The sequence below is a fragment of the Panthera leo genome, chromosome B1 (genome assembly GCF_018350215.1).
Source record: "Panthera leo isolate Ple1 chromosome B1, P.leo_Ple1_pat1.1, whole genome shotgun sequence".
Classification (NCBI taxonomy): Eukaryota; Metazoa; Chordata; class Mammalia; order Carnivora; family Felidae; genus Panthera; species Panthera leo.
The window spans coordinates 39,928,403-39,954,036 of NC_056682.1; the positions used below are offsets into that span (position 1 = coordinate 39,928,403).

The 25,634-nt window shown below is 35.7% G+C and overlaps 1 protein-coding gene across 7 annotated transcripts in view; it reads right to left on the minus strand.

The window, feature by feature from the left end:
• Positions 1-25,634, minus strand: part of HOOK3 (hook microtubule tethering protein 3) — a 113,303-nt gene that overhangs the window by 17,673 nt on the left and 69,996 nt on the right. For 4 of the 7 annotated variants that reach the window (XM_042934708.1, XM_042934705.1, XM_042934707.1 and 1 more), the window contains 4 exons: positions 19,560-19,629; positions 16,797-16,937; positions 3,861-3,948; positions 1,350-1,355 (listed from right to left, as the gene is read on the minus strand). In XM_042934708.1, the coding sequence (XP_042790642.1) occupies positions 1,350-1,355; positions 3,861-3,948; positions 16,797-16,937; positions 19,560-19,629 (305 nt within the window). The other 3 variants (XM_042934710.1, XM_042934706.1, XM_042934711.1) reach the window with 2 other exon arrangements.

Sequence of the window (25,634 nt, forward strand, 5' to 3'; positions counted from 1 at the left end):
TAACAGATTTTTCCCTAACATATTCTTTATCTACTGTATTATTTCCTTGTATCATGATAGATACTGGGATTAACTTCCATAAATACTGACTCACTCCGAGATTTCTGAATATGCACACAAATAATTTATGTGATGGTATGGGAATGTGAAGGATGGCATATGCACAGAATTTAATGGACTGAAGAACACGGCTTTGGCTGAGTATTTTTTAAAAATTCTCCTAAAAAGCAGATCAGAATTGACCTAAAAACAAAAAATAATGGCATTCTACATAGGACCACTAGGTTTCATTATACTTGTAGGGCACATATTATTAATGAATTCTATCAAACATTCCATTTTGAGATAAATTCAGCCAAACCCAGTTAATAAAACAAACTGTCCAATCAGTCAATAGCAGCAGTGAGGGGCGAAAAAGCCTCACATTAAGTTCTTTGATTTTCAGTCACCTTATTTAATAACGATTACTATAATTATTCATTCAAGTCCATTGTAACACAGCTCTGGAATTTATCAAATTCACTTCTTTGCTCAGTATATTAACTAGAGCAAGATCAGTGGACTATAAGGTCCTCTATCAGTGCTTCCCCCAAAATATAAAAAAAAGGGAATAACCTATTAACTTTCAATTATTGCTTGTTCCTTCTTTAGTACAGAGAGTAAAGTGAACATATTTTCTAAATACTTTAACTACAACTTTGCATTTGTATTTTGACTGGAATCTAGCAAAATTAGTTTTAACTGAGATAATACACAATAATTACCTCATGAACGGTTAATATACCAGACACTGTGTACAGTGTGTACTGTGTACTGTGTACAGACTGTCGCATGCAGTCTCATGTTAATCTCACAATGTGAGCAATATTAGCCCCATCTTATAGGTGAGGGAGGTAAGACTGGGGAGCATTCAGTGATTTCAAGTGGCAGACCCAAAATTAACACCCAGGTCGGCCAGACTCCAAAGTTTATACATGGTCTTTACTTCCATGTTTTCGATGCTCCAGTACTTCTCCACTAAAGACTGTTACTATTAAAGTAGTGGCAGGAGGCCAGTTACTATTTGCCATAGGAAAATAGCTTCAATGTAATTTATAAAAGGGGGTAGAACAGAAGTGGGATGGTAAAAAAATAAGAGCAGAGGTTTTTTGGTTTGACTTGTTTTCAATATCCTCTTAAATATCTTAAGTATAAAGGGCATAAACCTATAAGGCAATAATATTGGTATATTCATTTTCCATAAAATTTGTATCACTTAAGAATTTAATACCATCAACTGTGATGGAAGAGAATGTACATAAATCAAAAAGTTGCTCAATATATAGAAATGAATAGGAAGCCATACTTACAATAGCCTTTTGAGCAGAAACCATGCCAAGAGACAGAGAGGACATATTAGTATGAAGCAAACACAGCAGCCAATAGAAGGAACGATTTAGTAATTCATGAATAGAAGTAAAAGTTATGCATTTTTTTTTCAAAAATGTACAGTTTTCTTTCTTCTATGGTGTCCTCATCCTGTCTCGTTCTCTGGAGTTTTATACAATGTGGCTAGCTCAAATTATCCATATGACTGGATATAACAATGTTTTTCTGCTTCCATGCTAAAAATAAATGACATAAAAATAATAATAAAAATGTGTAAACCATCCTACTCTGACTTAAGGTCACATGAAAGGACTGTGCTTTTGATAACAGAAATAGGCAGGAATTATAATGTTCTCCAGAGAGGACCAGTTCCACCGGGCAGGTTGTCCTACATACTACATACTCTGGAGACGCAATGCCGTAAGGTAGTGAAAGAGAAGAGGAAAGCATCAAACATTTGCTGGGGGAAAGAACCACATACTTTCTCCACACCATTTTGAGGCATATCAGAGAAAGTTTCTATTGGAATAGGAACTCTGAGGAAATATCTAAGAATTTAGAGCAAGACATTTAGAATCTGGGCAGTCAAATAAATGGACTACCTTATGCAAATAGTACTTTTAGGGTCAGGATCTCACTTCTGAAATATGTTCTCTTAAAGTGATGGCACAGAGCATATTCAATTAGATTTGATTACCACAGTGATATCTAAATCAGGCTACACAAAATTATTTTTTACAGAATAAATTCCCTCTGTGTCTCTAATATGAGTAAGAGAATCAAGCCTGTACAATGGCTATCGCTATAACACTAAAGTAGAGCTGATACTGATGTTCTGCCACTCTTACTTCCTATGTACCACATGCCCTTCCCCTTTCTACCATAACAAATCAACAAAAAGTCTCCTCAAAGTTTTAGAGACCAAAACTAAGTCTACATTTACCTCAGTTTAAGGGACCCAGTGATTTCACTGAAGAAATCACTTTGGTTCATCTCTAAGAACTTAGCTGGGCTTCCTAATACTTTAATACACTAATGGTGGTTTTGCTTCACCTCTTCCTGGTTTAGCATTCTGGATTAAAAGTATGTTTAATCAAGTATGTTTATGACATTTCAAACTAGTTCTATTTTAATAAGGGAATAAGGTAGGTTGGATGTTGGTTACAATTTTAGGAACTAGGAATCAATCTGGGATCTAAGAAAGACTATCAACACATTAATTAAAGGATAAATTAAACCACCGATCTTAGAGGATCCTGTCAATACAAGACAGATACATGTTTATGAAACTCCTAAAATTAGGTCAATAATGAGCTTTATGCATCTAATATTTGGAGGTTTTGAGTAATATACTGGTTTAATACCCCTTTTTTGGTTCCTTTTGTTTTTATGCCCTCTTATATTTATAAGGCTGGAAAGAAATGATAGATCTATAGTTCTGACATTCTCCAAAAAGACTACCAATGGAAGCAACTGTGTAGGTTTATACTCAAAGGCCAGAGTTTATAGCAAATTATACCAGCAATAATAAAAAAGAACCAACCGACTGAAGCAAAGATTAAACTATTTTTGAATACTTTATTGTTGTAATTCTACTGTATACTGCTTATTAAATGTAAAAGATTTGGAAAATTTGATTTATTTGCACTTTCATCAGAGACTGACTATTATGTGCTACAGAAGCACTGTGATAGACAGTGAGCATGAGAAGACGAAAGTCCATCTAGTTCCTGGCTTAATGCATTTACGATATTCTAGTGTGAGCGTGCCATTCAAGCAGGCAAGGCTATGACAGACATGCAGTACTCTGCATAAGAGAATATAAAAAGAAGGTCAGTGAACTTATATTGAGTGGGGCAGTGCTGGGGATAGTAAGAGGGATTCAGAAATCCAGAGGTGGTTATTTCTAGGAATAACACTATTTTTAAAAATATCAATTATACATAAAAATTTCTATTTGAACATACTAAATTTGTACAGCATTTTTGTTGTTGTTGACCAGAGGGAAAAACCTTGTACTCTGAATACTGAGAGGAGTACATTTAAAACACAAAGCCTCAGGGAGCCTGGCTGGCTCAGTCGGAAGAGCATGTGACTCTAGATCTCAAGGTCGTGAGTTTGAGCCCCACGATGGGTGTAGAGGCAACTTAAATGAATAAATAAATAAAAACTTAAAAAAAAAAATCCTAGCTTCTCTACTCTGTAAATCAAACAAACAAAAACCCCACGAAGTGAATTCCTTAGTTAATAACTACAAATAAACTTCTAATTCCCAGCAGAAGGATTCCAAAACAGACAATGAAGTACTGTCTGGTCCTTTTCACAAGGAACATTAGTAAAAGGAAAACACTGTTGTTTTTTTTTTTTTTCTATAACGAATATAATTATAAATTATTTTGACAGAGACCATCAAAAAAAAAAAAAATAAAAGTTATAGCTTTTCTTAACATTGTGAAACTTTTGGACCATGCTCAGTACACATTAAAACTTACATCTTCTGCTTTTGAGCCTTGATCCTGTAAAGATTTTTGCAGTTCTTCAACTTGTGACTGTACTTCCAGAAGTCTTTGATTCACCAGCCTAGAAATCAAACATATATTAATTTGTCAAGTTCAGACTTACTTATACCTTCTCTCTTGGTTTTCATATTGGTTAGAGACACAGTATAATTAGCAAAACAAAGCTAAGATAGTAGTGCAGCTCACTGTTCAGATTATTTTTTGTTTTACTTGAAATTAAAAAAAAAAGTTTATTTTTGAGAAAGAGTGTTTGTGCATAAGTGAGGGAGGGGCAGAGAGAGGGGTACAGAGGATCCAAAGCAGGCTCCACACTGACAGCAGACAGCCTGATGCAGGGCTCAAACTCATGAACCATGAGACTGTGACCTGAGCGACAAACTCAGACACTTAATGACTGAGCCACCTAGGTGCCCCTTACTTGAAATTTCTATGATGATTTCAAATATGGTATTTTAGTGGACATATCTTGTCATACCACTATACTTATGCATATCTAATTATCTGAAATTCACTTCAATACATGTTTATTCGCACTATGTGTCATGCACCATGCTCAGCATGGTGTTAAAAGATCCCTGTACTCAAGGAATTTAGTGGGGAAGCAAAATGTTAAAATACAAGATAAATACTTCAACATATCACATAGAGGTACAAAAAAGAATAATGATTGCTCAAAGCAGCAAGAATTAAATCTAATTGTATGGGGGAATTAGGCTTGACTGAACTGAGACTAGAACAATAAATAAAACACTTAAGTGATTAAGGATGGAAAGGGGATTTAAGACAGAGAATTCATCATGTCCAAAGCACACAGAAATATGAGGGGGCACAGTGAGTTCAAAAATGGCATGTCTAGAGCCTACTTAAAATTAAAAAAAAAAAATTCTATTTTTTTTCAATGTTTATTTAGTTTTGAGAGAGAGAGACAGAGAGACAGAGTGCGAGCAGGGGGAGGGGCCATGAGAAAGGGAGACACATAATCCAAAGTTGTCTCCAGGTTCCGAGCTGTCAGCACAGAGCTGGACGTGGGGCTCCAACTCACAAACCATCAGATCATGATCGTGACCTGAGCCAAAGTCAGATGCTTAACTAACTGAGCCACCCCGGTGTCCCCCTCCCCAATATTGTTTAAGTATGGGGGTGTCATTCAGTTGGTACGGTGTGTGACTCTTGATCTCAGGGTTGTGAGTTAAGCCCCACATTAGATCTGGAGCCTACTTAAAATTAAAATTAAAATAGGTAAAGTTAAAATTAAAATAGGTAATAAAAAAAATTCCTTAAGAATGGCATGTCTATGAGGGGAACAATGGCTAGATGAAACCAGAGAAGAGGAGAGGTTGTTGAGTACAGCCTTACATGAAATGTGTATTTAGAACTTATCCTATGATCTGGCCTAAAATCTGGCTGAATAACTCAGCCTTTAAGAATGTTGATTCTGGATCTCATACATCCTCTAAGTCATTATGATGCAACACTCAGTATACCAGCCTGGTTCTCTAGGTCTTGGGATTCCTCCTTGGAATCTCTGAAGGATTGCCAGAGGGTGAGACTTAATCAAAAATAGTTTACAAAGATAACATTGATTTGAGGATGGAAGATGTTATTAAAAAGGTCAAAGTGAAGGCATGAAGACCGGAAGGAGACTACTACAATTATTACTAAATATGCCTGAAAGAGGAGGGAACAAGGATGAAATATATCTAAAAGGCAAAAGAATACAAGGATTAAAAAATAACACTCAGAATTCTGGTTTGAGCTTTTGGAAAACATTTACTGAGAAGGAGAATATAGGAGAAGCAGGTTGCTAAATGAAGGTATTTTGTAGTTGTTGAAAATGCAGCACCTTGAGTTATCTGTCAAACAGCTGTATCTCTGCATCTGAAGCACAAAGAGAAATCTGAGTTGAAAAGATAGATGTGAGAGCCATTTGGAGTTAACAGAAGCCTTGAACAAAAATAATATCGATTAGAAAGAATGTAAAGAAGAGTAGAAAAGAGGAACAAAGATGGTCCATGGCAGATCACCAACCAGAGGGTAGAAAGAGGAACATCACCCTGAAGAGAAGTAGGAGAAACATAAGAGAGGTATTTTAACTGAAATTTTAAAAAGTTTAAGGAAGGGGAGGATGATCAACAACAATGAATACAACAGACACGAGGAAAGATAAAATTTTGAATGCTCCCACTGGATTGGCCATTTACAAGATGACTGGTTATTTTAGTAGGAAATACTTTAGTGGAATGGTAGAAGCCAGACTATCTCAAATTAAGGACAAAACAGGGCAATGAACATTTAGAATCTAAACAGCCAGAAAATTCAATAAGCATTTTTTTTTACTAAACAAACTGTAAGAAATTCTTCCCATAAATGTTACAGGTTCTATAATTAGTGACAATCACATTGAAAATTCAATCTAATCTATGATAATAACTAATGTTTTTCACATCAAGGAACAGAAAATCTAGGTGCTTTTTATTTATTTTATTTATTTTCTTAAAGTTTATTTATTTTTGGGGGGGAAGGAGCAGAGCAAGAAGGAGAGAAAGAATCCCAAGCAGGCTCCATGCTCCATAACTGTGCAATCACAACCTAAGATTGTGAGATCTTGACCTGAGATCAAGAGTTGGATGCTTTACCAATTGAACCACGCAGGCACCCCTAGGTGCTTTTTAAATAGTGAAGGAATTATTTGAAAATCCATATTCAATATGGGGAGATATACAAATACATTACTAGTGACACTGTAACTTTGTTCAATCTTTTCAGAAAGTAATATGGAAATAGATTTCAAACCATTAGAGTATTTCAACCACCCATCTTGGCCATTTTTGAAATTATTTAGTCAACAAATACTGTAAGCCTATTAGGCCTTGGTAAATGCCATATATATTAAGTCTACCAAGATGTTCCTTGGAAGTATTTGAAAACAACACAAATTTTCAGTAATGGGGAACAGACAAGCAAATACCCCAAACATTAATGGGGAATAAACAAGCAAAAGTATAAAGTATTTACACACATACTTTACATACATGAAGCTATGTAAACATATGAGCTCACCTTTTTTCAAAAAAATGCAAACTTCAAAAAGCCAAGATAAATGAGGACTCTAATACCTACTTCATGGTGCTGTTTAGAAAAGTAAGGTCTTATATAGTGTCTAGTGCAGTATCTGTACAGAGCAGGCACTCTATAAGTGTGAATTGCTTCTACTTATTTTCTCCCCCTTCAGAAGTTATCATATTAATTAAAATCTACTTACATATAATTTTCAAGGGCGTACAGAAAGAGGATGAGCTTGTAATCACAATATACTCTGGGCAGGAAGGGAACAAGGTCACGTATGCTTTGAGAAAGCTCCCTGAGCGAGGGTCAGCAGGTATTACAGATTTTTAAAATGCCAACTTGCTGAGAAAACTAATTGGAAAGGACTTTGGAGGTTTACTACAAACCTTTCCTTCTGACAGACAATGTACCGGTGCTGAACAAATTGTGTTTAAGTTAAAAGATTCAGTGGAACTCAAGTCTCTTTGTACTAGTCTAATGCTGTACGCTTGTAAGAGATTAAGTTGGAGACAAGGTCATCTACTTACTTATTAAACTCAGTAAGAACTAACTAATCCTGAAGAGAAAAAAAATCCTCTGCAGGAGAAAGAAAAAATAAGTTTTGCAAACACGGAAAAAGATAACTTGGCAAGAAAGAGTATGGATGGGGTGCCTGGCTAGCTCAGTCAATGGAGCGTGCAGCTCTTGATCTTGGGTTGTGACTTCAAGCCCCAGAGTGGGTATAGAGATTGCTTAAAAATAAAATCTTTTATTTTTATTTTTATTATTTTTTTAAATAAAATCTTTTAAAAAAGAAAGGCAGGAAGGGAAGGAAGGGAGGGGGAGAAGAAGGGGAAGGGAAGGGAAGGGAAGGGAAGGGAAGGGAAGGGAAGGGAAAGAGAAAGAGGAAGTAAAGAAGGAAGGAAGGAAGGAAGGAAGGAAGGAAGGAAGGAAGGAAAAGAATGAAGGCAGGCAGGATTAGATAGAGGCTCTGAATTCAGGCAGCCTGGGTCTAAGCCCAAATTCCCTCACCAATAAAACTTTAATAAAGATAAGACTACATATTTAAAATAAATAGCACAATGTTTGGAACAGACAAAAGCTAATAAACATTAACTGCTATTATTAATATTATTATTGTTACAGGTTACAGATGGTCATACTATAAATGTAAGGTATCAGTACTGTAATTCAGGAAATAGTTCTGCTAGGAAAATGGCAGAGTAGGAGGACCATGACTAAGCTCATTGTGGCCCACAGCTACAACTAGATAACATTCACATCAGTGTAAATAACCTAGAAAATGACCCGAGGACTGGCAGAACAAACTTCACAACTAAAGGTAGGGAAGAGGCCACATGGAAGAAGGTGGCAAGGGCAAAGCCATGGTCTGGGAGTGAAACAGACCATGACTGTCTGTGGCGGGGAGGGAGCCAGAAAGAGCAGAAAACAGACTTTCAAAATATTTGACTTTGAAAGTTAGAGGGGCCAAATTTTATGAGTTCTTAAAACCAGCAGGACTTAAAGCCTGGAATTTTAAAAACTGGTGAGCTTGGTTCTGGTAGAGACCTGAGTGCATTAGGAAGCGGTGCCCCAGTCTGTAAAGAGACAGCATGACCAACAGCAGTGTAAGTAAATACAGCAGAGAACCAGCAGTTTGAGGGCAGATGAGAGGGAGAGTGATTTGTCCATCTCAGAAAGTGGCCTAGAGAGACACGGATCATGCAGACACCCCTCCAGGAACAAGGAGCTGGTAGTCACCATTTCCCTTTCCCTGGCCCAGAGCATCAACACACATCACCACTCCTACCTAACTTCTTTGCACCAAGCACTGCTCCTGATGTTCTGCCCTTCCCAGTCATGCTCCCCTTAGTCCCTCCCAGCACTGTAGGTCCCCTTCCCCCAGAAGATAGTGCAAACCCTGCCAACACCACATCTCCCAACCCACATGTTTTGTGGGGCAGGTCTCATTTTCCAAGCACACCGTTGCACATTAAAATGCACCCCACCCCTGCTGGGGACCAAACACTGCCCACAATACGCAAAGAGAGCTTCTATAGACAAATGACTGAAGGACAAAAAGGTCAAGACACAACAGCAGGGTACACACAAAAGACTCCTTGAACTGCCAAGCCCTGGGGAACAGGGGACACTGCACTGCAAGGCACCACAGGACCTCTTCTTCATAAGGCTATTATCATTAAAAGTAAGAGAAGTAGCTGACTTTCTGAACAAAAACAGACACAGAAAACAAAATGAAATGAGAAGACAGAAAAATGTTTCCCAAATGTAAGAACAGGACCACACCACAGCAAGAGACCAAAGCAAAGTAGACACATATAATATGCCTGATAGGGAATTTAAGGTAATGATCATAAAGATATTCACTGGACTTGAGAAAAGCATGGAGGACATCAGTGAGACCCTTAACAAAGAGATAAAAAAAATGACTTATCAGAAGGGTGTCTGGGTGGCTCAATCAGTTAAGTGTCTGACTCTTGATTTCACGTTAGGTCATTATCTGGAAGGTGGTGGGATCGAGCCCTGTGCGGGGCTCTGTGCTGACAGCATGGAGCCTGCTTGGGATTCTCTCTCTCCCTTTTTCTCTCCCAAAATAAACTTTTTTTAAAAAAATGGCTAACCAGAGATGAAGTATACAATAAATGAAATTAAAAATACACTTGATGGAATAAATAGCAGGCTAGATGACTTGAAAGACACAATAATGGGAAATAACCAAGCTAAGCAAACAAGAGGAAAGAAAATTAAGCAAATGGAGAATAGTCACAGGGAACTCAGTGACTCCATCAAACATAACATCCACATTATAGGGATCTCAGAAGACGAAGAGAGAGATAAGGGGGCAGACAATTTATTTGAAGACATAATAGCTGAAAACTTCCCCAATCTGGGGAAGGAAACTAACATCCAGATCCAGGCACAGAGATTCCCCCTAAAATTCAACCCCAAAAAAGTTCACACCAAGACACATAGTAATATAATGGCAAAAAGCAGAGATAAAGAAAAAAATTTAAAAGCAGTAAGAGAAAAGACAGTTACATAAAGGAAACCCCACAAGGCTATCGGTAGATTTTTCAACAGAAACTTTGCAGGCTAGAAGGGGTGGCATGATATATTTTAAGTGCTAAAAGGGAAAAATCTGCAGCCAAGAATACTCGATCCAGCAAGGCTATCATTCAGAATAGGTGACAGAAAGAGTTTCTCAAACAAAAACTAAAAGAGTTCATGACCACTAAACCAGCGCTATAAGAAATACTGAAGGGGATTCTTTGGAAAGGAAAGATCATAAAGGAATATGAAAAGTAAAAAACACAAAAGTAGGAAAAATAAATTTTTTTATAAAAATCAGTCAAGGGATTCATAAAAGAAAAGGATGCAAAATATGACACTATATACCTAAAACGAGGAGCAGAGGAATAAAGAATGGGTTTAAATTTAAGCAACCATCAACTTAAGATAGACTGCTATATACAGAAGATGTTATATACAAACTTAAAGGTAACCACAAATCAAAAACCAGTAATAAATATGCAAAGAATAAAGAGAAAAGAATCCAAGTATATCACTACAGAAAGCCAATAAATGATGAAAGAGAACAAGGATCAGAGAAAAACTATAGACACGACCACAAAACAAGTAACAAAATGACAACAAACACAAATCTATCAATAATTACGTTGAATGTAAATGGACTAAATGCTCCAAAACACACAGGGTGACACAGTGGATAAAAAAACAAGACTCATCTATATGTTGCCTACAGGAGACTCATTTCACACCTCAAGACACCAGCAGATTGAAAGTGAGGGGATAGAGAAACATTCATCATGCAAATGGATGTCAAAAGAAAGCCAGGGAAGCAATACTTCTAAAACACAAAGTAGACTTTATTATTATTATTTTTTAACGTTTTATTTATTTTGAGACAGGGAGAGACAGAGCGTGAACAGGGGAGGGTCAGAGAGAGAGGGAGACACAGAATCTGAAACAGGCTCCAGGCTCTGAGCTGTCAGCACAGAGCCCGACGCGGGGCTCGAACTCACGGAGCGCGAGATCATGACCTGAGCCAAAGTCGGATGCTTAACTGACTGAGCCACCCAGGCGCCCCACAAGTAGACTTTAAAAGAAAGACTGCAATAAGAGACAGAGAGAGACTATAAGATAATAAAAAAGGGATGATCCAACAAAAGGATATAACAATTGTAAATATTTATGCATGAAACATGGGAACACCCAAATACATAAAACAATTACTAACAAACATAAAGGAACTAATCTGTAGTAATACAATAACAGTAGAGGACTTTAACACCTCACTTCCATCAATGGACAGACCAACCACATAGAAAATCAAGAAGGAAACAGTGGCTTGAATGACATACTGGACTAGATTTAATAGACTTAATTCAAAACATTCCAAATAACAGCAAAATATACATTCTTTTCAAGTGCACATGAAACATTCTCCAGAACAAATCACATATTTGGCCACAAAACAAATCTCTCAACCAATTCAACAAAATCGAAGTCGTATCATGCATCTTTTCTGAATATAATGCTATGAAACTAGAAATCAACCACAAGAAAAAATCTGCAAAGAGCATAAATACATGCTACTAAACGATGAATGGGTCAACCAAGAAATCAAAGAAATCAAAACTTAACATGGAAACAAATGAAAATGAAAACGCAATAGTCCAAAATCTTTGGGATGCAGCAAAAGTGGTTCTAAGAAGGAAGTTTACAGCAATACAGGCCTACATCAAGAAGAAAAATCTCAAATAAACAATCTAATCGTACCCCTAAAGGAAGTAGAAAAAGAACAAACAAAACCCAAACTCAGCAAATGGAATGAAATGATAATGGTTAGAGCAGATAGAAGTTATATAGAAACTTAAAAAAAAAAAAAATCCATTAGAACATATCAGTGAAACCAAAAGCTGGTTCTTTGAAACTATCAACAAATTTGATAAACCTGTAGCCACTTATTACAAAAGAGAGAGGATCCAAATAAATAAAATCACTAATGAAAGAGGAGAAATAATAATAACCACGACAGAAATACAATTTTAACAGTATTATATGAGAAGCTACATGCTAATAAATTGGACAACTTGGAAGAAATGGATAAATTCCTGGAAAACATGTAACCTACCAAAACTAAAGCAGGAATAGAATATTTGAGCAGACCAATTACTAACAATGAAATTAAATCAGTAATCAAAAAACTCCCAAGAAACAAGTCCAGGACCAGATGGCTTCACAGATGAATTTTACCAAACATTTAGAGAAGTTAATACCTATCCTTCTCAAACTATTCCAAAAAATACAAGAGAAAGGAAAACTTCCAAATTCATTCCATGAGGCCAGCATCACCCTGATCATACCAAAACCTGATAATGACACCACAAAAAAAGAGAACCATAGGCCAATATCTCTTAGGAATATAGATGCAAAAATCTTCAACAAAGTATCAGGAAACTAAATCCAATAACACATTAAAAACCCTCTGCAAAGTAGATCTACAGGGAGCATACCTCAAGATAATAAAGCCCTTATATGAAACATCCACAGCCAACATCATATTCAATGGTGAAAAACTGAGAGCTTTTCCCCTAAAGTCTGGAACAAGACAAGAATGTCCACTCTCAGTACTTTTATTCAATATAGTACTGAAAATCTGAGCCACACCAATCAGACAACACGAAGAAATAAAAGGCATCCAAATTGGTAAGGAAGAGGTAAAATTCTCACTATTTGCACTTGACATGGTACCACTTATAGAAAACTCCACCAAAAAATGACTAGAACTGATAAAAAAATTCAGTCGCAGGATACAAAGTCAAGATACAGAAATCTATTGCATTCCTATACAGTAATAATAGAGCAGCAGAAAAAGAAATTAAGAAAACAATCTCATTTACAACTGCGCCAAAAACAATAAAATATCTAGGAATAAACTTAACCAGAGGTGAAAGACCTGTAAAAGAAATTTAACATGAAGTAAAGAAATGGAGAAACATTTTACGCTCATGGATTGGGAAAAAAAATATTGTTGGGGCGCCTGGGTGGCTCAGTCGGTTAAGTGTCCGACTTTGGCTCATGTCATGATCTTGTGAGATCACGTAGGGCTCTGTGTTGACAGCTCAGAGCCTGGAGCCTGCTTCAGATTCTGTGTCATCCTCTCTCTCTGCCCCCATCCCCACACTCACGCTGTCTCTGTCTCTCAAAAATGAATAAATGTTAAAAAAAAATTTTTTTAAAGGAAGAACAAACATTGTTAAAATGTCTGTATTATCCAAATCAGTCTACATATTTAATGCAATCCCTATCAAAAATGCCAATAGCATTTTTTCATAGAACTAAAAAAAAAAAATCCTAAAATTTGTATGGAGCCACAAAAGACCTTGAGTAGCCAAAGCAATCTTAAAAAAGAAAAATCTGGAGGTATCACAATTCCAGATTTCAAGTTACATTACAAAACAGCAGTAATTAAAACTTTATGGTACTGGCATAAAAATACACAAAATAGATCAGAAAACTCAGAAATAAACCCACAATTCAATTAATCTTCAACAAATAGTGTTGGGAAAAATGGGCAGCCACATGCAAAAGAATGAAACTTGACCACTTTTTAAAATTTTTTTTAATGTTTTTATTTATATTTGAGACAGAGACAGAGAGACAGAGAGAGCATGAGCAGCGGAGGGGCAGAGAAAGGGGGAGACACACAATCTGAAGTCAGATCCAGGCTTTGAGCTGTCAGCACAGAGGCTGACGCAAGGCTCGAACTCAGAGTGTGAGATCATAACCTGAGCTGAAGTCAGACACTTAACTGACTGAGCCACCCAGGCGCCCAAACTTGACCACTTTCTTATACCATACACAAAAATAAACTCAAAATGGATTAAAGACCTAACTGTGAGACCTGAAACCATAAAAATCCTTGAAGAGAGCACAGGCAGTAATCTTTCTGACATTAGCTGTAGCAACACTTTTGTAGATGCGTCTCCTGAGGCGAAGAAAACAAACTATTGGGACCACATCAAAATAGAAAGTTTGTGCATAGCAAAGCAAACAATCAACAAAACTAAAAGGTAACCTATGGAATGGGAGAAGATATTTTCAGATACCATATCCAATAAAGGGCTAGTATCCAAAATATATAAAGAATGTACACAACTCAACAATCAAAACCCCAAATAGCCCAATTAAAAAATGGGTGGGAAACATAGACATTTATCCAAAAAAGACACACAGATGGCCAACAGACACAGGACAAGATGTTCAACATCACTCATCATTAAGGAAATGCAAATCAAAACTACAATATCAGAATGGCTAAAATCAAAGACACAGGAAAAAAGTGTTGGCAAGGAGCTGGAAAAAAAGGAACACTCTTGCACTATTGGTGGGAATGCAAACTGGCACAGCCACTGTGGAAAACAGCATGGAGATTCCTCAAAAATCTTAAAATAGAACTACCTTATGATCCAGTAGTCGCTCTACCAGATATTTACCCCCAAAATACAAAAACACTAATTTAACAGGATACATGTATCCTTATGTTTACTGCAGCATTATTTACAACAGCCAAACCATGGAAGCAGTCCAAGTGTCCATCAAAAGATGAATAAAGAAGATGTATTCACACACACACACACACACACGCACACGCACACTGGAATATTATTTAAGCGTAAAAAAGAATGAAATCTTGCCATTTGCAACAAGACAGAGCTAGAGTATAATATTAAACAAAATAAGTCACTCAGAGAAAGACAAATACCATATGAACTCATTCATATGTAGAATTTAAGAAATAAGAGGTGCCTGGCTGCTGGCTGGCTCAGTGGGTTGGGTGTCTGAACACTTGATTTTGGCTCAGATGATGATCTCACAGTTAGTGGGTTCATGGGTTCAAGCCCTGTGTTGGGCTTGGTGCTGACAGCATGGAGCCTGCTTGGGATTCCTTCTCTCCCTCTCCCTCTGCCCCTCCCCCACTTTCACACACTACCTCTCAAAAATAAATACACATTAAAAAAAAGAATTTAAGAAACAAACGAGCAAAAGAAAGGAAAAAAGAGAGAGACAAAACAAGAAACAGACTCTTTATAAGGAACAAACTGATGGTTACTAGAGGGGAGGTGGGTGTGGGGATGGAGGAAAGAGTACACTGATCATGATGAAAAAAATAAAATAAAATGATTTAAAAAAAAGAAACAAACACAATACTAAAGTGTAAACAGCTGTAAGTGGCATTGGGACTTGGGAGGCAATCAGTCATCTACAACATGAGTGCTGTGTAAATGACAAGTAGTTGTTCTTTTTCTGATCAGAGAAGACCAATGGCCATAAGATCTGTGAGAAACAATGCAAAGCATTATAAAGGAAGTTATGGGTGTTGATTCACTGGAAAAAAATTAAGGTACAGAGAAGACCTTCCTGACTAAAGATGGCTAAAATATAGCCCAGAAGCAAAGGACGATGGAGATGAACACAAGTGCTCTCACCCATGGGGCTGCATGATTGCCAAGCTGCTTTCTGCAAGTCCCTTTTCTCCACTTTTCATTCTAAACTTTTTCTAAGTATTTTAAAAAAGTATTCATTCTCTATGCTCTAAGAATTGATATAAAACTGTCCTCCTTTTTATGCTTTATTATGCTCTAATAATCACCCTGTTATTTATGCTTTTTGCTGATTTTACCACAGCAGCTTTAAAAATCAAACTGCAGGGGTGCCTGGGTGGCTCAGTCGTTTAAGCGTCCAACTTTGTCTCAGATCATGCTCTTGTGGTTCTTGAGTTCAAGCCCCACTTGGGCTCTGTGCTGACAGAGCCTGGAGCCTGCTTCGGATTCTGTGTCTCCCTCTCTCTCTGCCCCAACTCTGCTCATTCTGTCTCTCTCTCAAAAATAAATAAACATTTAAATAAATAAATAAATAAATAGAGAAATAGATAGATAGATAGATAAATAAATAAATAAAATTAAAGTGCCAAGAAGGGCAGGGCATGTAAAATGGTCATAACATTGTTGACTCACACCTGGGAAATGCCCCATCAATCAGGCATAATAAACTGTAATATCAAGCAAACTATGAAACCATTAATGAAAATGTCAAATCCCTCAAAAATGACATAATATCACAACACTAAGAAAAGGAAAAGACACCATGTTTGGTATCTAAGAAACATTTCCAAAAAGGAAAAGAACTAAAAGACTGTCACAACAAAATATAAACGTAATTCTTTCCAGAGCAAGGTATTGCTGTACAGTTGCTTTGAATGACTACATAATGATTTTCTTGTTAAATTTCCAGATTCTGAATTCTCATAATTGAATTGTTTATAAAATGAATGACTTCTTTTCAGGGTCACAAGAAATAACAGGTTTGAAAAAAAAAAGAAAAAAAACTCTTGTCAATTCAGTTCTGATGGATCCTGTTTTTCTCAAAACTGATCCTTCAACACATTAGCTTATAAAAACAGGGTAAACTGTATTATTCTGATAATGAATAGAACTAAAATTGTGAAAGACTGAATTAATAATCAGACTTTTTTTTAATCTTCTGGTTTTAATTAGTAATTAGAAAGGGAAAAGGGTGGGGTGGTTGGTATCAGTTTGCTTGAAGAAATAAAGAGGGGAATGCTATTATAAAGAGGCACAACACTTTTATGCAAGTCTATCTGTAAGCAGAAAAATGGATTAAGGTACTCTTAAAATGAAATGGAATAACACATTATCACTACTCAACATACAATCCAAATCTTTGTTTAAGGGAATCAAAATCAAGGAAAACAGAGAAAACCTGTGTCAAAATGCTGTCATCTACATACATCCTTACCTATTCTCTGTCTCCAGTTCATTCTTGCGTAGGTTTGCATCATCCAGAAGACTCTGCAATAAGGCAATTTTTTCATTGTCTGAACCCTCTTGGTTAATTTTTAACATCTTATTCTCATGCTGAAGACGAATAAGTTTCTCCCTGAATGAACAAAAGAAAAGCTGATTATGTAGTACACTGATGCAATACTGTTACCAAAATCCAGCTATTCACAGTTACAGATTTAATGCATAGAACATAAATGAAAAACAAAATACTGCAAAGAATTCAGCTCTTGTAATTGGCTAAGACATTACATTCAGGTCTTCAGTACTTTCTTTTCAGAATGGATAATCTGAAGATAACAGCATCTCCAAACATCATGACTGTAATGAACGATACCTCAAAATTCTATTTCCTTTTTGGTTTAAATATTTAAGCTGTGAATGCATTTATGTATTTGTTTTTCAGTTCTCATCAAAAAACATAATCTCTAATGCTATGCTCTTGAACTACCAATCACTTGATGTCAAGACATAATATTCAACAAAGAAAGCCTTCAATATATGCATTCCACCCATTCCTATAAATATGTGAAATTGTATTCTTGTTAACAAACCGTGTTCTCAGAGCTGCATCTGCTATTCATACTTAAGTTTGCACAATCTTTTCATATCATTAAATACTATACCTTAATGATAAATATAACACTTTAAATGACATGTTAAACAACATACTGCAGATGAATTGCTATTTAATCAATGCACAATTATTTGGAATTTGTTATCAATTTTGAGCTTTGATGTGATCAAAGCGATCAGCTTTATTGGTTATTTCCTTAGGATTAATTTCTAGAAAAATATGACAATCCTGTCAAGTTGCTTAAAACAAAAGTACCACCACAAGGAAAAAAAAAGTTGTAATTATGTGTGGTGATGAATGTTAACTGAACTTACCGTGGTGATCATTTTACAATATAGACATTTCAAATCATTATGCTGTACACCTAAAACTAATACAATTTCATCTCTTTTACCATTTCATTTTCTTGATGGCTCTTCTGGAGACAGAGTATATTTGACTTTGTGATGAGTCATACTCAAAAAAGCCATTTTATTTGTTGAATCTTTATCATTGTTCTTTTTCTTCAGGTTAAAAATCCAACTGCATAATCTAAAAGCTTCCTTAAAATTGTGGTTTTTCTTTTCTTCTTCTTCTTCTTCTTTTTTTTTTTTTTTGATATAGCCCTGTATTTAGATTCATTCCACAAATTTTATTGGTCCAATAATAAAGTACCACATCAGAAGGTAGAAAAGGAAAAGGTATATAAGATGCTTCCTGTGTTGGTGCTACATTATTCTCCTTTTGTTTATCCTCCCTAAATAAATGCCAACAATAAATATTGTCTTCATTTATTCAACAAGTAACTGAATGCCTATTGTAACTTTCAAAGTTTATGAAACCCTTACACAATCATTTCACTTAATACCCTCCCAAAGATTTTATGAAGAATCAAGGCCAGTGTCAATTTTGTTTTATTTTTTTTTACTTGTTTTATTTTTTATTTTTTAAAATTTACATCCAAATTGGTTAGCATATAGTGCAACAATGATTTCAGGAGTAGATTCCTTAGTGCCCCTTGTCCATTTAGCCCATTCCCCCTCCCACAACCCCTCCTGTAACCCTCCGTTTGTTCTCCATATTTATGAGTCTCTTCTGTTTTGTCCCCCTCCCTGTTTTTATCTTATTTTTGTTTCCCTTCCCTTATGTTTATCTGTTTTGTCTCTTAAAGTCCTCATATGAGTGAAGTCATATTATTTTTGTCTTTCTCTGACTAATTTCACTTAGCATAATACCCTCCAGTTCCATCCACGTAGTTGCAAATGGCAAGATTTCATTCTTTTTGATTGCCGAGTAATACTCCATTGTATATATGTACCACATCTTCTTTATCCATTCATCCATAGATGGACATTTGGGGTCTTTCCATACTTTGGCTATTATAGCAGCATACACTGCTGCTATAAACACGGGGGTGCATGTGTCCCTTCAAAACAGCACACCTGTATCCCATGGATAAATGCCTAGTAGTGCAATTGCTAGGTTGTAGGGTAGCTCTATTTTTAGTTTTTTGAGGAACCTCCAGACTCTCTTCCAGAGTGGCTGCACCAGCTTGCATTCCCAAGGGCCAGTGTGTCAATTTTAAAAGGGGGCAAATAGTCCCCAAGAAGGTAAAAGCAATATACAGGGTTAATCATTCTCCTTCTGTCAGATACTTGGTGCCTCTCCCCTAATTTTTCATTCTTACACATCAAGGCAGGCATATATTGAAATAAATGGAATTTTAAAAATGCTATCCCTAAATAAAACTGTAAGTTAATACTGAAGGAAGAATACTAGAGAGGGGAAGATACGTCTGTCTACTGTAATATATCTTTCCCAGACAGATAAATCTTAGTGACTAATTATTTTGAAGGCTGTTGGGTAGGCATAACCTTTATCTTTAGGCCAAGTGGTTTCACTGCTAAATGTCTGCTAAGAATACCCAAGCACAGATATATTAGTTTGCTGTGAATGTGCGAAATACTGTCCTACCCAAGTGGGAAAATGTCTCTTGGGCCAAATGAAGAAAGCTTCTAACAGGCTGAAAACATGGACATTTAATACTGAGTTCATGTTGAAATTATTAGTAATAATGAGTAAGAAACTCCTCTTTATACTGTAGAGGAGTAAGTTTCCTCTAGGAACATTGTGCAATACGACTGAATGTCATATTCTCCTTACCTTATCTCAGGTGTAACAATCTCTGCTGCCAGACTATCTGAAGATTCTTGACTTCCCAAAGGCATTAACCCTACAAATACACAAACATGGATGCAAGGTTTAAGAGAGAGTATATCGATCTCCTTTAGTTTCTATATGAAACACTACTTTGAGCATTAATTTTAATATCTAAAATCTTTGTTTTAGTCAAGTAAAAGACTATCACAGTTGCCTTACGTTATTATCGTTTTAACAATTTAAAACAAATTTTATGTTTTATTTTTTATATTTGACAGAGAGAGAGAGACAGAGCATGAGCAGGGGAGGGGCAGAGAGATGGAGACAGACTCTGAAGCAGGCTCCAGGCTCTGAGCTGTCAGCACAGAACCCGACGCAGGGCCTGAACTCACAAGCAGTGAGATCATGACCTGAGCTGAAGTCAGACACCCAACCAACTGAGCCACCCAGGTGCCCCTCATTTTAACAATTTTTAAGTGTACAATTGAGTGGCAATAACTATATTCATTATGCTGTGGAATCATCACCACTATTTCCAAAACTCCTTACCCAAAAACACAAATTTTGTAACCATTAAGCAATAACTCCCCATTCCCTTCTCCCTTAGCTCCTCATAACCTTTATTCTACTTTCTGTCTCAATGAATTTGCCCATTCTACATACCTCACGGAATCATACCAATATTTAACCTTTTATGTCTATATTACTTCACTTAGCATAATGTTTTGAAAACTCACACATGTAGAATTTATCAGAACTTCATTCCTTTTCATAGCCAAACACACACACACACACACACACACACACACACACACACACACACACATTTTCTTTATCCATTCCTCTATTGAGGAACATTTAGGTTGTTTCCATCTTTTGGCTACTGTGGATAATGCTGCTTTCAACACTGTTAAACCAGTATATGCTTGAGTCCTTGCTTTGAATTCTTTTGCATATTTACGTAGGAATGGAATTGCTGGATCATGTGGTAATTTTATGTTTAACCTTTTGAAGAACCACCAAACTCTTCTACCAGTGGCCTCCCATTTTACATTCCTAACAGCAATGCACAAGAGTTCCAATTTCTCCACATGCCCCCAACACTTATTTTCCTTTCATTCTTTGGTAGTAGCCATCTAAATGGCTGTGAACTATCTCATGGTTTTGATTTGTATTTCTCTAATGACTTTGATATTGAGCATCTTTTCATATGCTTTTTTGCCATTTGTATATCTTCTCTGGAGAAATATCAATTCAAGTCACCCATTTGTGAGCTTAGCTGTTTTTTATTGTTGAGTTGTATAAGTTCTTTATATATTCTGGATTTCAATCACTTATCAAATATATATATATGATTTACAAATATTTTCTCCCCATTTTATGGGTTGCTTTTTACTCTGTCAATAGTGTTCTTCGAGGGGCGCCTGGGTGGCTCAGTCGGTTAAGCGTCCGACTTCGGCTCAGGTCATAATCTCGCAGTCTGTGAGTTCGAGCCCCACGTTGGGCTCTGTGCTGATAGCTCAGAGCCTGGAGCCTGTTCAGAATCTGTGTCTCCCTCTCTCTGACCCTCCCCCGTTCATGCTCTGTCTCTCTCTGTCTCAAAAATAAATAAACGTTAAAAAAAAAAAAAAAATAGTGTTCTTCAATGCACAGAAGTTTTAATTTTGATGAAGTCCAATTTGTTTCATTTGCTGACTTAGCTTTTGGTATCAATTCCAAGAAATCATTGCCAAATCCAAAGTCATGACAATTTTCCTCTGTTTTATAGGTTTAGCCCTTACATTAGGTCTTTTACCCATTTTGAGTCCATTTTTTAAAACATGAGTTTGGATGTAGATATCCAGTTTTTCCAGCACAGTATATTGAAAAGACTTTCCTTTCCCTCACTGAATGGTTTTGACACTGTTGTTGAAAATCGACTGACGACATAAGGAAGGGTTTATTTCTGGGCTTTCTATTCTATTCTGCTGGCCTTATATGACTGTCTTTATGCCTATAGCACACTACTCCGATTGCTACAATTATATTAAGTTTTGAAATAATCAGGGTGAGTTCTCCAACTTTTTTCCTTTTTAAGACTATTTTGGCTATTCAGGATCCCTTGAGATTCTATATTAATTTCAGGATGGGTTTTTCATTTTTCTGTAAGAAGTGGCAACAGTAGTTTTCAGGGTGCAAGTCTTTGCTTCCTTGGTTAAATTTATTCCCATGTATTTTATTCTCTTTGATCCTGTTATATATATAAAATTATTTTCTTAATTTCCTTTTTAGATTTTTCATTATTAGTGTTTGCATATATATTTTTGCTGCTAATGTAACTGAGCTGCATCCTACAACTTTGTTGAATTCATTTTACTAGTTCTAACGGGTGTTTTTTGTTTTTTGTGATCATGCCAACTCGAAAGATAGTTTTAGTTCTTTCCAATTTAGATTAAAAAATTTTTCTTTTGTCTAATTGGTCTGGTTAGAACTTGCTGGGCTATGTTCAATAGAAGTGTAGAAGTGGTGGTAGTTGGTAGTCTTGCTTCTGATCTTAGAGGAAAAGCTTTCAGTCTTTCATAATTGAGTTGATGTGAGCTGTGGATTTTTCACATATGGACTTCATCATATTGTGGAAGTTCCCTTTCTAGCACTCTTCCTAATTTATTGAAGTTTTTTATGTTTTTTTTTCTTTTAATGATGGTGTTAGACTTTGTCAAATGCCTTTTCTGCAATTGAAATGATTATGTGATTTTTCTCCCTTCATTCTCTTAATGTGATATAGTACACTGATCTTTGTATGTCTACTCTTATGTGAATTTCATGTTTTTCAATTACAGTAGCTTTATAGTAAGTTTGAAATCAGAATGTGATTTCTCCAACCTTTTCCTTTCCAAGATTTTTTTTCTTGGTTATACTGGTTCCTTTGTATTTTCACATAAATTGAATAAGTTTGTCAATTTCTACAAAGGAAATCTGCTTAGAATTTGATTGGGATTGCATTGAATCTTTATTATTCAATAAAGTCAATATTAAGAGGACTGCAGTCTTAACTAGAGTGAATTTTCTGATACCTGAACATGGATTGTCTCTCCATTTATTTAGATCTTTAGCTTGGCAATGACTTAATAGTTTTCAGTGTACAGGTCTTATGCTTATATATATATTTTTAATTCAAATCCAAGTTAGTTAACATATAGTGTAATAATTATTTCAGGTACAGAATTTAGCGATTCATCACTTACATGTAACACCCAGTGCTCATCTCAGCAAGTGTCCTCCTTAATGCCCTTCACCCCTTTAGCCCTTCCCCCCAACCCAAACCCTAGAGCAAATGAAGAGTTTGCTCTTTGCATTTAAGAGTCTCTTATGGTTTGCCTCTCTCTGTTTTTATATTATTTTTGCTTCCCTTCCCTTATGTTCATCTGTTTTGTATCTTAAATGCCACGAGTGAAATCATATATTTGTGTTTCTCTGATTGACTTATTTTGCTTAGTATAATATACTCTAGTTCTATCCACATTGTTGCAAATGTTATGCTTCTTTATTAAACTTACTCCTAAGCATTTTATTCTTTATGCTACTATTGTAATTTCATTTCCAGATAATTTACTCATAGTACACAAAAATATAATTGGTATTTATATACTGATCTTATTATATATTGAGGCCTTGCTGAACTCATTTACTAGTTCTGTGATTTTTTTTACGTCCTCCTTTCTAATCTGAATGTGTTTTATTTCTTTTTCTTGCCTGACTGCAAGAACCTCTGATACGACAATGAAAAGAAGCAGCAAGAGTGAACATCCTTTATGCACCCCCATGTTTACTGAAGCATTATTTACAACAGCCAAATTATGGAAGCAGTCCAAGTGTCCACTGATAAATAAATGGATAAAGAAAATGTGATATTCATTATATATATATATACATATATATATGTATATATATATATACACATATATATGTATATATATATATAATGCAGCCATAAAAAAGAATGAAACCATGCCATTTGTAACACCATAGAGGGAGATAGAATAATTCTAAGTGAAATAAGTCAGAGAAGGACAAATATCATATGATTTCACTCATATGTGAAATTTAAGAAACAAATGAACAAAAGAAAAAAAAAGAAGAAACAATACAAAAAACAAACTGCTAACTATGAAGAACAAACTGATGGTTGCCAGAAGGGAGGTGGGTGGGGGGATGGGTGAAATAGGTGAAGAGGATTAAGGAGTACACTTAGAATGAGCAGTGAGTAATGTACAGTATTGTTGAATCACTATATTGTACACCTGAAACTAGTTTAACACTGTATGTTAACTATGCTGGAGTCTGATAAATAATAACACATAAAAAATAGTGATAATCCTTGCCTTGTTCCTGATCTTAGGGAAAACATTTAGTATTCACCATTAAGTATAAAGTTAGCTGTAGGTTTTTCATAGATATCCTTATTAGGTTGAGGAAGTTTCTTTCTATTGAAGCTTGCTGAGAGTGTTTCTCACAGATGGTGTCACCATTTTTTTTAACTTAATGACATAACATACATATCTCTCCAGGTCAGGCATATAAGATATAGTTCTTTTTTTAAATGGCTCTACAGTTTACAGTTGAATGAGACTTTTAGGTTGTTTCTAAATTTCACTATTATAAATGATGATTTAATTCATTAGGGTAAATTTTTTGAGCAAATTTGCTATGTCAACGACATATACATAAATAAGGTTAAAACATATAGGCTCATAGGTAGCAAAGAAACAAAAGTGTAAGTTTACATGAGATAGCCTCTCTTGATATGGGGGCTGAGAGTTAAGGAATTAAGGTTTAGGCTGATTCTTAAAATTTGGGAAAAACTTATACAGTAGATTAGAGATACATGAAAGGATTACCAAGCAGCAATGAGTATCCAATTACGTTCAGAAATAATTTTTGGTGAAGACAAGCAAGATATATAATTTTCTCAAAAGCAAAAATCTAATACTGACTACTTCAAACTAAAAAGCCTCTCCATAGCAAAGGAAACTGAACAAAATGAAAAGACAATGCACTAAATGTAAGAAAATATTTGCAAACAATACATCTGATAAGGGGTTAATATAAAAACATTTAAAGAGCTCATACAACTCAACTGCAAAAAAACCAATTAAGAAATGAGCAGAGGATCCGAATAGACATTTCTCTGAGGAAGACATCCAGATGGCCAACAAGTACATGAAAAGATGCTGAACATCACTCATCAGGAGGGAAATGCAAATCAAGACCACATGAGCTATCACCTCACACCAGTCAAAAGGACAAGAGATAACAAGCGTTGGTGAGAATGTGGAGAAAAGGGAACCCTTGTGCACTGTTGGTGGAATGTAAGTTGGTGCAGCCATTGTGGAAAACATAAATTAAAAATAGAACTACCATATGATCCAGCAATTCCTCTTCTGAGAATTTAATCACAGAAAACGAAAATACTAACTTGAAAAGATACCTGTGCCCTCATTATTTACAATAGTTAAGACATGGAAGCAGCTTAAGTTTCCATCAATTGATATATAAACAAATTGTGAGATTATATATATATATACATATATACACACACACACATATGTATATATGAACTCCATAAGAAGGAAATCTTGCCATTTGTGATATGATGCATCTTGAGAGCAATATGCTAAGTGAATAACTCAGACACAGAAAGACAAATATTGTGTGATTTCATTTACATGTGGAATCTAAAAACAAAACAAAACAAAATAAAAAATACAAAAAAACCAAGCCACAGATACAGAGAACAGATTGGTGATTGCCAGAGGTGAGATATGAGGGGGTGGGCAAAATGGATGAAGGGGTCAAAAGGTACAAACTTCCAGATATAAAATAAATAAGTCACACAGATATAATGTATAGCGTGGTGACTATAGTTAATAACACTATATTGCATACTGAAAGTTGTTGAGAATAAGTTAAAAGTTCTCATCACAAGAAAACAAATTTTGTAACTGTGTATGTTGACGAATGTTAATTAGACTTCATGTGGTGATCATTTCACAATAAATACCAATATCGAATCATTAGGTTGTACACTTGAAACTAATA